The following is an 11880-nucleotide window of genomic DNA, read 5'->3' as shown; positions in this document are numbered from 1 at the left end:
TAAGCCATAAAGATCCTGATTTTATTAGGAAGAAAAGACAAAACAAAACTTAACTCCGTGGAACTGCAGGGCCAGATCACCATCCCCTGAAACCCTAGAGGCTGGAGCCTCAAGACCTGAGTGGGGCCTGTTGCCACTGGGCGCCCAGGTAGAGACTGGAGAGGACCCGCCAGGCCTCCACGGTTTCCAGAGATCTTCACCCTGTGGCCCAGCTCCCTGCCCTGTCCCTGGTGGGGGCCAGCTCCAAACAGCAGGCACACGAGGGACGGCGTCCTCCTCCTGCCCACTTGGATGGCGCTGGGATGGCTGCTGGGACCCCGCTTGGGTTTCAGGATTAGGGACACCCGAGCACCATAAACCACGTCGGGCTGGGATTAGGGGAGCTCAGCTTTAAGATGCTTTGCAGGGCCCTGGGGAGGCACAGGTGCTTGGCTGGGGCCCAGGACACGCAAGGCTCCCTGAGTCCTCGGGGCGGGACCAGAAACCCGAGAGCTCCAGAAGCTGGGCTGCAGAAAAGACCGGGCCTGGGGGAGAGAGGACGGCTGGCCAGGCCTGCTCAGCAGCATGGCCCTGGCCGTGCTGCTCTACAGACGGCAGACCCAGGTCTGAAGGCCGCCCACCTGTCACCTGTGACCGAGCTCCTGCAGGTTAAGAAGCAGCATCTGTGTAACAGTCTTCTCCCTCCCAGCGTGTCAGCAGAAGCAGGCTTCAACCTCCCGTCGGGCCCAGGCTACTTGGGGGCGGGCACACAGCCTCTGTCCCTCTCATTCCCGGCACACCGTGGCGCCAGCCAGAGGGGGTGCTGCCCAGGTGCTGTCGAGGTAGCTTCCCTGTCATGCGGGTCTGGAACAGGGAGTGGTGACTCTGGCCACACCTGCTGGGCAGGGAGGTGGGCCCGGCAGCGATGCTGGAGTGCTGGGCATGGGAGCCCAGGCCGTCCCTCTTGGCATCATCCGGCCCTGCCCCTGCCCCTAGGGACCCCCAGCTGGATGTGTGCACCATCAGAGTGGCCTGTACACGTGAGCTCATGTCTCCCAGTTATCAGTCTCTTGGCAGAAGAATCTCAGAACTGTCTCGTTGTCCCCAAAGCCAGATACTTTTGGCTGGACCTGCCCCAAAGGTGCCTGTGTGCCTCCTTCCTTCCCCAGCCTCTCCCAGGGAGGCTCCTGGCAGCCCAGCCCCTCGATGATCCGGCCCTGTTGGAACTGGGACTCCTGGCCTGGGCAATGCCCCTTCTACCTGGAGAGGGCCCAGCAGACACTAGCCAGCAGTGTCAGGCACCTCCCCTGGCTGGTGTGCAGACGGGCCTGGGATGCGCAGAGCCTGTTCCAGCGGCCCCTCCTCATCCTTCCTGCTCTGTTCCAGGGGGCCAGGCCAGTGTTCATGCCCCTGCCTGGTACAGAAAGGACCTGAGGCAGCTCCCAGGGCCACTCAACATCCAGCGAGAGCGCAGCGAGCTCCGATGGGGGCAGAGGAAGAACAAAGCAAGGTCTGGGCACAAGGTGCTGCCCCGTGAGGCCTCCTGGCTCTGGGAGACCTCTCCTGCAGCCCTGGGGAGACCTGATGTGGGGGTGGGGGGAGGGCCAGGAGAGGATAGAAAGCAGTGGGAGGAGGCAGAGGCAGCGCAGGCCAGCCCAAAGGCTGCAGGGGCCGCTTTTACTGCCTGTAGTCCTGGGAGAGGGTCTTTTGTGCTGTTGACCCCCTAGGAGGGCTTGGGGCTCCATGGAAGCCCAGGAAGCAGGAGCTGGGCAAACCTCTGGGGGAGTCAGCCCGCTCCCTACACGAGGCGGCTGCCGGCTGAGCAGACGCACTGGGTGGATGGCAGGGGAACAGGGCCCAGGCACAGTGGGAACAGCCTGGGGCTCCTGCCTCAGACTGGCCAGCACAGAGGAGCCTCTCACGTGGACTCGTAAGAATGTGCGCAGCGTGAGCACTGGGCAGTGAAGCCCCACAAGGGGCCCCTGGCCAGGGTGGGCTGGGAACCCAGAGCTTGAGCAGGCCTGATGGCCCTGGGTCTCTGAACCAGCACATGGTCCGGTCCACTCAGGGTGGCCCTCTTGTGGGGCTCTGGGCCACCTGCTCTGGCAGCTCTGCATCCAGCAGTGAGCGGTGGGTGAGGGGCTCAGGCCCAACCTTCGGGAGTGTGCTGGGGCCAGGGTACTGGCCACACCTCTGAGCTGCTGCCTGGGCCAGGCGAGGTGAGCCAGACCTGAGGCCACAGGACAGATGCCCTGACCTGCAGGCACCACCTGATGCCAGTTTCTCATGGGGCAACTCTGCCTGTGAGAGCCCCTGGCTGGGCACTGTGGTCACCTCCTCAGCTGGGCCTCCAGCCACGTGAAAGCATGGCTGGCATGTATGGGGGTAGGGGTGTTCCCTGCTATGCATCCAGCAAAGCTAGGAGAGGCTGGGGGGCACCAGCAGCCTGTGGAAAGTGTGCAGGGGGACCAGGCTGAGTCTGCAGTCCAGCCCTCCAGGACTGGTCACCTTCCCTGAGTATCTGCCTTCCTAGGGGCCTCAGGACCTTTGAGGGCAGCACCTCAGGGGGCTGGAGGAAGGCGGGGTTGGTGGCTGGAGGGTTTCCCAGAAGAGGGTGAGGCAGGGGAGGGGTGGGCCTCGCCCCCAGCGGCAGCCGCCCCACTTCCTTGCGCAATCGGAGCCATGAGCGATGAGCACAGGACGTCGGGGGTAATTGTAGGTTACAAGGAACAATTTGAGGAATTAAAATCATATTTTCATTGCACCATAAAAACATGCCAAGGCGCAGGAAGGCGGCCCTGGGCCCAGGTGGAGAGCACCTGGCCTGTGGGGCTCTGGCCCCTCTCCACGCTATCTGGGAGGAGGGACTGGGCAGGGCTGGGCCCTGAGAGGGGGCCGGTGGCCATGCAATGACCCTGGAGCCAGGGAGTCCCGAGGGATATGCAAGACAGAATTCCACGCAGCCCAGTGCATGCACATGTCCTGCTCCCCATGCTGACTCACGCCTGAGACACAAGCTCACGGCCCCTCCTTAAGTGTGGGGCAGAGGGCCTAGGCAAGGGTAGTGTGGGTCTGCACACCTTGCTCCAGTGGTCCCCCTCCCCGCACGTGGAAAGGCCAGCGCGAGGCCCCACGGTGGCCCAGGTGACAGCGGTCGGTCGGCCAGACCCTTCACGGCAGGATCCTGGGGCTCCCGGTGCCTGTAAACTGGGCCAGGGCCCTGCCCACGCTGACCTGAGGGCGTGTGTGCCCGGTGCAGGGGAGGGACCCCAACCCAGGCGGCGCCCCAGGGCTGTCCCGGGCACCATGAGTGATTCGTTCCCTCCTAGGGAGACACACCGGTTGCGTGAACCTGCCAAAGGACGTCGCGGACACGGCAGGAGGAAGGCCGCTCTGGGAAAGGGGATGCAGGGCCTGGACCTGGCGCGGCACTCGCCTCAAGGAGCTGCCCTGTGCACACGGAGACTCCCAGACCCGCTGCAACGCCCATGTGGTCACGGGAAGCAGGGGGCCGTCTCAGGCCCCGCCCCGGTCAGCTGACCCCCGCGGGCCCCGCCCCCGCCTCCCTGGAGGGGAGGCCCCGCCCGGCGTGGAGCGCGCCCTCCCTCAGGGTCCCTGGCGGGGCTCCGCCAGCCGTGCGTTAAATGGGACACGGCTGATCTCGCGCCGCACTTGTCCGAGGCCCGGCCCCGCCCAGCACTTGGCGTCCTAATTGGGCGTCTGAGGGCCTCCGCACACGCTTCACGCGAGCAGCAGTGTCTGAGGCTCCCGCAGGCCCATTAAGGTGCAAAGACATTCCTTTGTTCGTTGACAAGCGGGGTCCCACCCAGGGCTCCCGGGCGGCAGACTAAGTGATGTTTTCTTAGGGAAGACACGAGATTAACCGCCGCTAAAGCCCCAGCACAATGCCGGCCCTGCCCGTCCCTGTCAGCGCTGTCTCTCCGCCTGACTGACAGGTACGGTGGTGCCGGCGGGCCTCCCTGGCCTGGCGGGCCTCGACATGGGGATCAGCGGGCTCAGCCGACAGGCTGGATGGGGGCACAGTGAGGAGGTGCCAGCCATGGGGGGCAGAGCCTCCAGGTCCTCCAGCCCCTGTCGCCAGCTACACCACTGGCAGGTGGCTCTGGAACAGAGCCGGTGTTCCCACCCCTCCCCAGCCTCCCCGCCTGCCACCAGGCATACAGAGACCCAGCAGGGGGGTGACAGGTGGGTGACTGTCGTAGGGCTACGTCAGGGACACCATAGGCAGAGCACACTTTAGAAAAACACCCTCTTTATTTGCGCTCTGGAAATGCCAGGGGGCTCGGACGAGGGCAGCCCACGGTGGGGTTTCTGCCCAGGTCGTCATGGGCTGGCATCAGCGTCTGGGGGTGCGAGGAGCAGGCCTGGGGCGACAGCCCCCGGAGCCATCCCTGCAGGGCACTCAGCAGCTGGTCCAGATGCATGAGGCAGAGGTGACGTGGCCTAGGCTCCAGCGTCCTGCCAAGGATGGGGGTCATCAGGGGGCACCCCTGTGGCCCCACACTCTCCCACCCCCACCAGCTGGCACATTGCTGTCACAAATACTCTGAGATGTTGGAATTAGGGGCTGTGTTGGTGATACCCTGAGGAGGGTTTCCTCTGGGTGCCCTTGGCCTGTCCATATCAGAGGCAGCCCTGGCTGGGGGCTCTGGGGGTTGGGTGCTTGGAGTGCCCCAGGAGAGGCCCTGGGGCTGGCCCACTACCCACTGACCCTTGGCCTCAGCCAGGCCCCTCACGCCTGCCTGCGGGCATCTTGTGGGCACTCACTGCTGTGTCCACAGTCCCCTTCAGCCCTCTGGACCTCAACCCAGGAGGGGCTGACAGCCAGGGGACACACCCTTGGGCCAGTAGTGCAAAGGCCCTGACCACATGCATCCTTCTGGCTAGGGTCAGGCAGGGACTCACTAATTTCCACCTAGAGGAGGCTCAGGACGAACATCACACCAGGGGTTTCCGGCCACCCACCCTGCCCAGCTCTGCAAAGCCTAACAGAACCAGATGTGCAGGCGGCTACATGTACAAGGCTGCGTCTCCACCTTCTGGGCAAGAAAGAAAGGTGCTGGCACAGCTCTGAGCAGGGCAGGCGGGAGGGAGGCCTGCTGACCTCAGCCTGGGGTTTGCTTTCCACACCCATGTCCCCCATGACAGGCACTGTGGGGTGAGCCTCCCACACCTCCTGCAGCAGCAGCCCAGTGGGGGGTCTGGGAGTGCTCCATGGGGGGTGGGGCCCTTGGTGGCCTCCCTTCCCAGCTGTGTGACCTGGGCACAGGGCCCACCTGCCTGAGGTCACCTGCACGGCAGGTGCAGCCTCTCCCGCACCTGGAGAGCAGTTCACAGAGGCACCCACCCCCTCACACACAGGACCTACCCCACGTGCCTACCTGGATCTGAGCCTCTGCCCAGCCTGGCTGGGGAGTAGCAGGTGTGCCGTGTGCCCTGGGCCTGAGGGATGGCTGTTTAACCTCAGCAACCCGTCACGGTAGGGTCCAGGCCCGAGCGCTTGGAGATGCGCAGCTTGACCACCTCCTCAGCGCAAGTGGGGTGGATGCCCACAGTCCGCATCACCTGCTCGTAGGAAGCCCCACACCTGCACGCCAGGGGACGGGGGTGATGATTCAGGGGCCAAGTCAGCACAGGGAGGCATGTTCAAATCCCCTATCCCAGGGATGGTGCACACAGGGGAGGGCCTCCTTGCCGACCCGCAGCCCTGGCCCCCACCCTCTCTTTTCTAGCCAGCAGCCAGGAACACCTGCCAAAACCTGTGCTGGCCGTGGCCCACCTCCCTTGGAGCAAACACCTCAAGGCTGCAGCAACCAGGCAGCCCCGCCCCTGGCCCAGCTCTCCCCTGCCCAGCCCTAGGCTCCAGCCTGGCCTCCTACTGCCCCCCGCCTACTGGGCACAGGCCCATCTCAGGCTGTACTCTAGCTGGACCTTCTGCTGGGCCCCTCCCTCTCCATCAAGGCGTGGGGATGGGTTTGAGCCCACTTCCAACCGCCCCTGCCCGGCCCCCTCTCTGCGGGCACAATGCATGTGGACCTCAAGCTGCACCACCAACTCTTCCTGGATCTAAGCGCACGAGTGTCAGGACATCTGATGGTGAATCCCCAGCACAAACAACCGGTATGTGGATTCAGACGTGGAGAGGAAGCCCCCGATGGGCAGTCCTTGTCTGAAAAGTGGGCCTCATCACTCCACTGACTTGCTCCTGCCTCCTATGTGTCCACTGTCCTGACGCTGGAGAACTGTCACCACTTTACAGCGTCAAATCCTTTAACCCTTGACAACCAAAATGGGTCTTGGTGTTTTAGTTAAGTTTTCAGGTTTCAAATAAGGCCTGGCAGCTTTCTACTATTTATTTTTAACTCCTTTTCCTGCGAATTGCCAGAAGATAGACATTATCTTTCTACTGGCCAGTTTGTCTTATAATCACTACCGTTGCCCGTGGGGGAAGCTGGGGTGCCCCCAGGGTGTCTGGTCTAGACCCTCGGCCTTCATGGCCCCCATCAGCCTTCCTAGGTATGAGTCTGTTCCTCAAGCCCTCGCCTTGTCCTCAGACTGCCCACCTGCACCCCCAAGGCTGGCTCTCGGCCACACCCCCATTCCCCCACAGCACGCAGGGCACTCCAGGGGTCCACGCACCCTCCTCTGTGAGGTCAGCCCTCTCTGCCCCTCCCTCTGCCTCACCTCTAGCCTTCCTGCCTCTGACAGCCCCTGTCCAGCTGCCCAACATCTTCACTCCCAGAAACCCACTCCCACCAGAGCTTCCATTGCCCCGGGGCCCCCACCGTGCATGGCATGTGGTCATGACCAGTCCTGGAGTCACTCACCCACCAGGTGGCCCTCCCAGCACACTCGATGCCCAGGCCCTGCTTGTGACCCCTGGGCCCTCAGCCCTCAACCCTCATTCTGAGCAGAGAAGACCCACACCATGGCCCCTCAGTGCTGGCTGGGGACATGTGCTTGTTCCCTCTGGCCAGTGGCCTGGCCAGAGATGGATGTGACTGACTCTCAGGTGACTAGACCTGCCCCACTGGGGAGATGCTTTCTGAAAACACAACCAGCACATGTGAGCCAGCTCGACGCAGCAGACTTCCGGCTGTGGTGCTGCCAACATACAGGGAACGCCAGCCTGAGCACTAAGAAATGGCCGACAGTCCTCCAGACTTACTTGATCCCCAGAGCAAATCCTTGAGTAACTTCGCCCGCATTAGGGCCAAGAAAGTGCAGGCCCAGCACCAGCCGTGGGGGCTCCCGCAGGCACACCACCTGAAAGCCACATGGTCAGTAAGGGCACGTGTGGTGGTGGGGGTCCCTCAGCCCCAAACCTCCCGTGTGCCCCAGCCAGGCTGGCGGGCACTCACCTTTATGTAACACTGGGACGCATCCCGTTCTGGCACCGTGAACTCTAGTGGTTTATAATACGCGTGATACACCTGAGTGACAAGGTATCAGTTCCCGAGGTCAGTGGCTGTGGCAAGACGAGCCTGTGGGCATCTCACAGATGGGCGGGGCGAGGGCACAGCAGGGGGCCAGAGCCACCTGCTCCGCCAAGAGGTTGTGGTCTGGGGCGCGGACAAAGCTTCACTGGCCTCAGAGGTCACCCCCACCCTGTGCATGGCAGGCAGCCTGCAGACAGACCCTCTCCCATCAGCCCCGAGGCCCCCCAAAACCACGGCAGCAGAGTGGGTGCCACCTGGCCAAGCGCCACTCTCTGCCCCAATGCAGAGCCCAAGAAGCGCACACCAGGCGGACGCTGCAGAGAGTAGGCAGGGTAACCGCGGGCCCAGCCGCCCATCTGGCCTCCCTCAGGCACCCTGGCGCTTGCCGGGCCCTCACTCAAGCGAGGAGGCAGCGGCCCACACCGGAGCTGCCGGACAAAGGCTTTCAGCGCCCGAGAATGGCCGACAGCGCATGTGGGGCTGCGGCTGAGTAAAATGTGAGCAGAGCCCTCACATGTGCTGCACAGCCATTGTTAATTAATGAACCTGCAGAGAATATTGTTCTAACGAAGACAGAACTGAAAAGAAAACAAACAAAGGGGATTTGGCCATTCAACATCGTGAAACATAAAACACCCATGTGGAAAGCCACAGACATATGTCCCAAGGCACTTGTGACGAATCAAACAAAAACAGCAAATAAAGTGCTGTTGATGGAGGGGATGGGGTGCACGGACATGAGCAGGCCCTGGAGCTGGGGGCTCATTCCCAGAGGGCACTGGGCCACTTTGGGGGCAACGTGGGGTCCGGTTTCTCCCAGCCTGCCCGTGATGGGCAGCAGCACCCACAGCCTGGCAGGTTTCAAAGCATCCCGCATCCCGCATCCCGCCAGCTGCCCGGGGCGCCCCTGTGGCCAAAGCAGACCCCAGAGGCACCCCCATTTGATGACGACCCCTTCCTCGGGTGGGGACCCAGGTCTGGGCTGTTGGAGGCCCGCAAGGACCAGAGGCGTGGAGGTGGCACAGGGAGGCAGAGGCACCTGGGGGCAGGGCCAGGCTGGGGCAGGAGGGCAGAGGTCGGAGGGCAGGAGAAGCCTTTCCAGGTCGAGGGAGACACGGGCCGTGGTGAGGTGGGCCACACCCCAAAGGCCCCTCCATCACTCCCACCCATCACAGAGCCCTTGCTCGTTCTGGGCCCCCTGCCCCACTTTGTGAGACTGTAGGCCCCAGGAAGCAGGGACACCCACACTCACACTTGCCCACCCGGACTGTCAGGGAGGAGCCGTGGTCGGGGTGTGGGGGCCACATCAGCCTGAATCCTGGCCGCCCCGCCCCGTCAGGCCCTGACTCACCTCCACACTGTCCTCTCCATGGCGAGCCACAGCCTCCTCCTCTGACAGCCCCACACAGCCATACTCCAGAGGGGTGAAGACCGTCGTGGGGACCTGGAGGGCGGGCCCCAGGTCAGGCACGGCCCCGGGCCCCAAAGTGAAGACCCCACGTGGGGACAAGCAGAGCAGTAGCTGCAGGCCAGTCCTTAGGTGGGCGGACACCCTCACTTGTTCCTGGGCCGCACCTCACACACGCCCACGCACACTCATGCACAAGCACACTCACATGCACACGTCCGCACATGTACAGGCACACTCGGTCATACACGCACACGTCCACACGTGCACACACACGCACACACTCGGCCATAAGTGCACGCTTGCACACACACGCACCCCCAGAACGAGCTGCCCCTCCTCAGGCTGGACTTAGTGCTCTGAAGAGCAGGGCACACTCACATTGTCGTAATCCATCAGGTCTGAGGACTGGCCACAGAGCCGCCGCGCCAAGAGCCTCCCGGCCATGATAGCCGTAGGCGTCAGCTCAGGCCGCCCCTGGAAGGAAGGAGTAACTTTGTCATGACCCTAAGTGTGTCTGTGTGGTGTCCCCCCAACCCTGACTTCCCAGTGGGGCGTCTCCCTTCCAGAAAACCCCAGACTTGGTCAGCTTGTTCCCATGTGCTCCCCGTCCTGCTCTGGGGAGACACCGGTGGTCACGGCCCCTTCCCTGGAAGAGGAGGTAAGCTGCTTCCGAGCCCGGCCACACCGGCCACACCTCCCACACTCGCTCGTGGGACCCCTTCCTCCTGCCAGTGACCTTGGAGAGCAGCCCCCATGACAAAGGGCAAAACACCCTGCCAAGTCCAACCGGCTGCGCTAACCAGGATTCGGGCTAAGATGGCTGGGAGCACCCCGTATGCTCGGATGCACATCACGGCCCATCACAAAGCCCACACGGACGCTCTCCTCCTGGGGGCCCCCGGCCCAGGGTGTGTCCTGCGAGGGAGCAGGGGTGGCACAGCCCCCATGTTCCCCCACGCGACGGCCTGGGACTGGCTGCCAATCACCCTGCAGCAGCAGGAAATGCAGATGCTGTCTGACATTCCAGAAATGAATGGAGATCGGCAGAGATAAAGCCGTGAAGGCAGCCCGCGCATTCCACCGGGCCTGACTAATGCGGAAACGTCCACGCACGGCACACAATGCCTCCCCGAACAATGGCCGCCCCGCCACCCGCACCGGGCCCCGGGGGCCTTAGCCGTTCCGACTGCTCAGGACAACCTTTCTGAGGGAGCAGACAGCGTTTTCAACAGCAGTGCCCGGGCCGTGTGTGTCTGGCAGCGCCGTCGGAGGCACCATGGCGGACAGCGCCCCGCCGCAGACAGGCCCGGCTCCCCGGCTCAGGCGGCGGGCCGCCTCAGCACTGCCCGCTCAGCGGCCAGGTCCGCGGGGCCGCGAGCACATGAGAAGCCTCGTCCACACCGACGGGACTAGATGGCCAGATCGCCCAGCGGGAGGAGCAGCCAGAGCTCTGACTGTGCTCAGCAAGCTGCCCCCGCAGTCGTGACACAGAGGCCTGCACCCCACGCACCCTCTCACCAGCCTGGGCTCACGGAGGGGACGGGGAACAAGGTCCAGGCAGCAGCCAACTGGCTCACATTTGAGCACGGGCCACGGGGACGGCGACCCCTCTGGTACGATAGGGACACCAGGGTCCACGCTGCTCCGCAGGAGGGGTCTGGGTGGCGCCAGGCTTCTGGCAGGACAGACCCTCTCAGATGGGCTGGCTGGCCCTTCAGGAACAAAGGGAGGCCCGGCTGTGCATGGCCTGGCCCCAGCCCACCTCCATGTGTGTGCCAAGCTCTCTGCAAGCCCCCACCCACCATGAGCCAAGGCAGGGCTGGCGAGGCTGAGAGAAGGACGGTCCCATGGTGGTGGTGACAGCTACCACCTCTTCTGACTCCACACCAAGCATCTCTGACACCTGAAATAGTTCACTTGCTTGTCATCTGTGACTCCCACCAGAATGTCATCTCCATGAGGGCAGGGACTTTTGTCTGTTCCTGCAGTGTTCCCAGAACCCAGAAGAGTGCCTGGTGCTAAATGCAAGTGTTTAACTGTACCCCTCAAACTCATGTCTGCCCAGACGCTCCGACTGTGCCCTCACTGGGAAGTCAGGGTCTCTGCAGGTGTGACTAAGGCAAGGACTGCTGTGAGGTCAGCCTGGATTCGGGTGGGCCCTAAATCCAAGGAGAAGGTCCTGCTGAGAGACAAACAGGGACATGCAGGCCCTGAGGAGACGCCCCGTGAAGATGGGCCAAGCTCCGACTGGGACGCCCAGGCCTCAGAAGCTGGAAGAAGCGAGAAGGATCCTCCCAGAGGAGAGAGCGCAGCCACAACACCCTGACCTCAGGCTTCAGACAATTTCTGTTGTTCTGAGCCACCCTGTCCGGGTCTCACCACTGAGAGGCCTGCAGGGTCTGGGGCCTGGCCTCTGATCGGGACCCTGCCCCGGCCACCTTCCTGAAGACCTGCTGCACACACACGCACAGGTCAGGCCCACTGCTCCCGAGGCTTTGGGGCCACAGCTGACCTGCTGTCCTGCTGGGCCCGAGAAGAGGGGAGGGGCCTCTTGGGGGTGTTAAACTGCCCAAGATCACAGGTAAACCAAGGCCAAGAGGTTGAGGCCGGCCCGCGGTGTGCACACACGGCCTCCCTCAGAGCTGACCTGCGAGGAGGTTCACAGTGGGATCCACTGACGGCGCCCACACGGCCCTTCACAGAAGGGAGGAGCATGGAAGTAGGAAGCGATGCCAAGCCCTCCTGGGGCTCAGCCCAGAGCCTGCGTCAGCCCCGGGGCAGGGGGCGGGGATGAGGGGGCAGGGGGCAGGCAGAGGCACAGGCCTCACCTCTGCCACGTCTCCGATGGCGTAGATGTGGGGAACGGAGGTGGCTTCCTGGGCGTCCACCAGGATCTTCTGAGTGTCGGGGCTGGTCCGGACACCAGCCTTCTCCAAATTCAGACTTCCAGTTTCCGGAACTCGACCTGAAGGACACAGAGCAAGGCTGGAAGGTTTTCTTTAGAGGTTTTGACCTAGACTCCTTGGTTTA

General features: G+C 63.3%; 1 protein-coding gene across 7 annotated transcripts in view; it reads right to left on the bottom strand.

The window, feature by feature from the left end:
- Positions 1-4231: 4231 nt before the first annotated feature.
- TXNRD2 (thioredoxin reductase 2) overlaps positions 4232-11880 on the bottom strand; it is a 32186-nt gene continuing 24537 nt past the window's right edge. For 6 of the 7 annotated variants that reach the window (XM_032472057.1, XM_032472055.1, XM_032472054.1 and 3 more), the window contains 7 exons: positions 11679-11815; positions 9229-9324; positions 8791-8883; positions 7362-7433; positions 7169-7266; positions 5382-5587; positions 4232-4458 (listed from right to left, as the gene is read on the bottom strand). In XM_032472057.1, coding sequence (XP_032327948.1) covers positions 5464-5587; positions 7169-7266; positions 7362-7433; positions 8791-8883; positions 9229-9324; positions 11679-11815 — 620 coding nt within the window. In that variant the 3' untranslated portion in view covers positions 4232-4458; positions 5382-5463. Of the gene's footprint in view, positions 4459-5381; positions 5588-7164; positions 7267-7361; positions 7434-8790; positions 8884-9228; positions 9325-11678; positions 11816-11880 lie in introns of those variants that run through there. The other variant, XM_032472058.1, reaches the window with a different exon arrangement.

Source organism: Camelus ferus, chromosome 32 (genome assembly GCF_009834535.1).
Source record: "Camelus ferus isolate YT-003-E chromosome 32, BCGSAC_Cfer_1.0, whole genome shotgun sequence".
In the NCBI taxonomy this organism is placed as follows: Eukaryota; Metazoa; Chordata; class Mammalia; order Artiodactyla; family Camelidae; genus Camelus; species Camelus ferus.
Note: the sequence above shows the minus strand (reverse complement) of the source record. Positions and strands in the feature narration are given on the sequence as shown.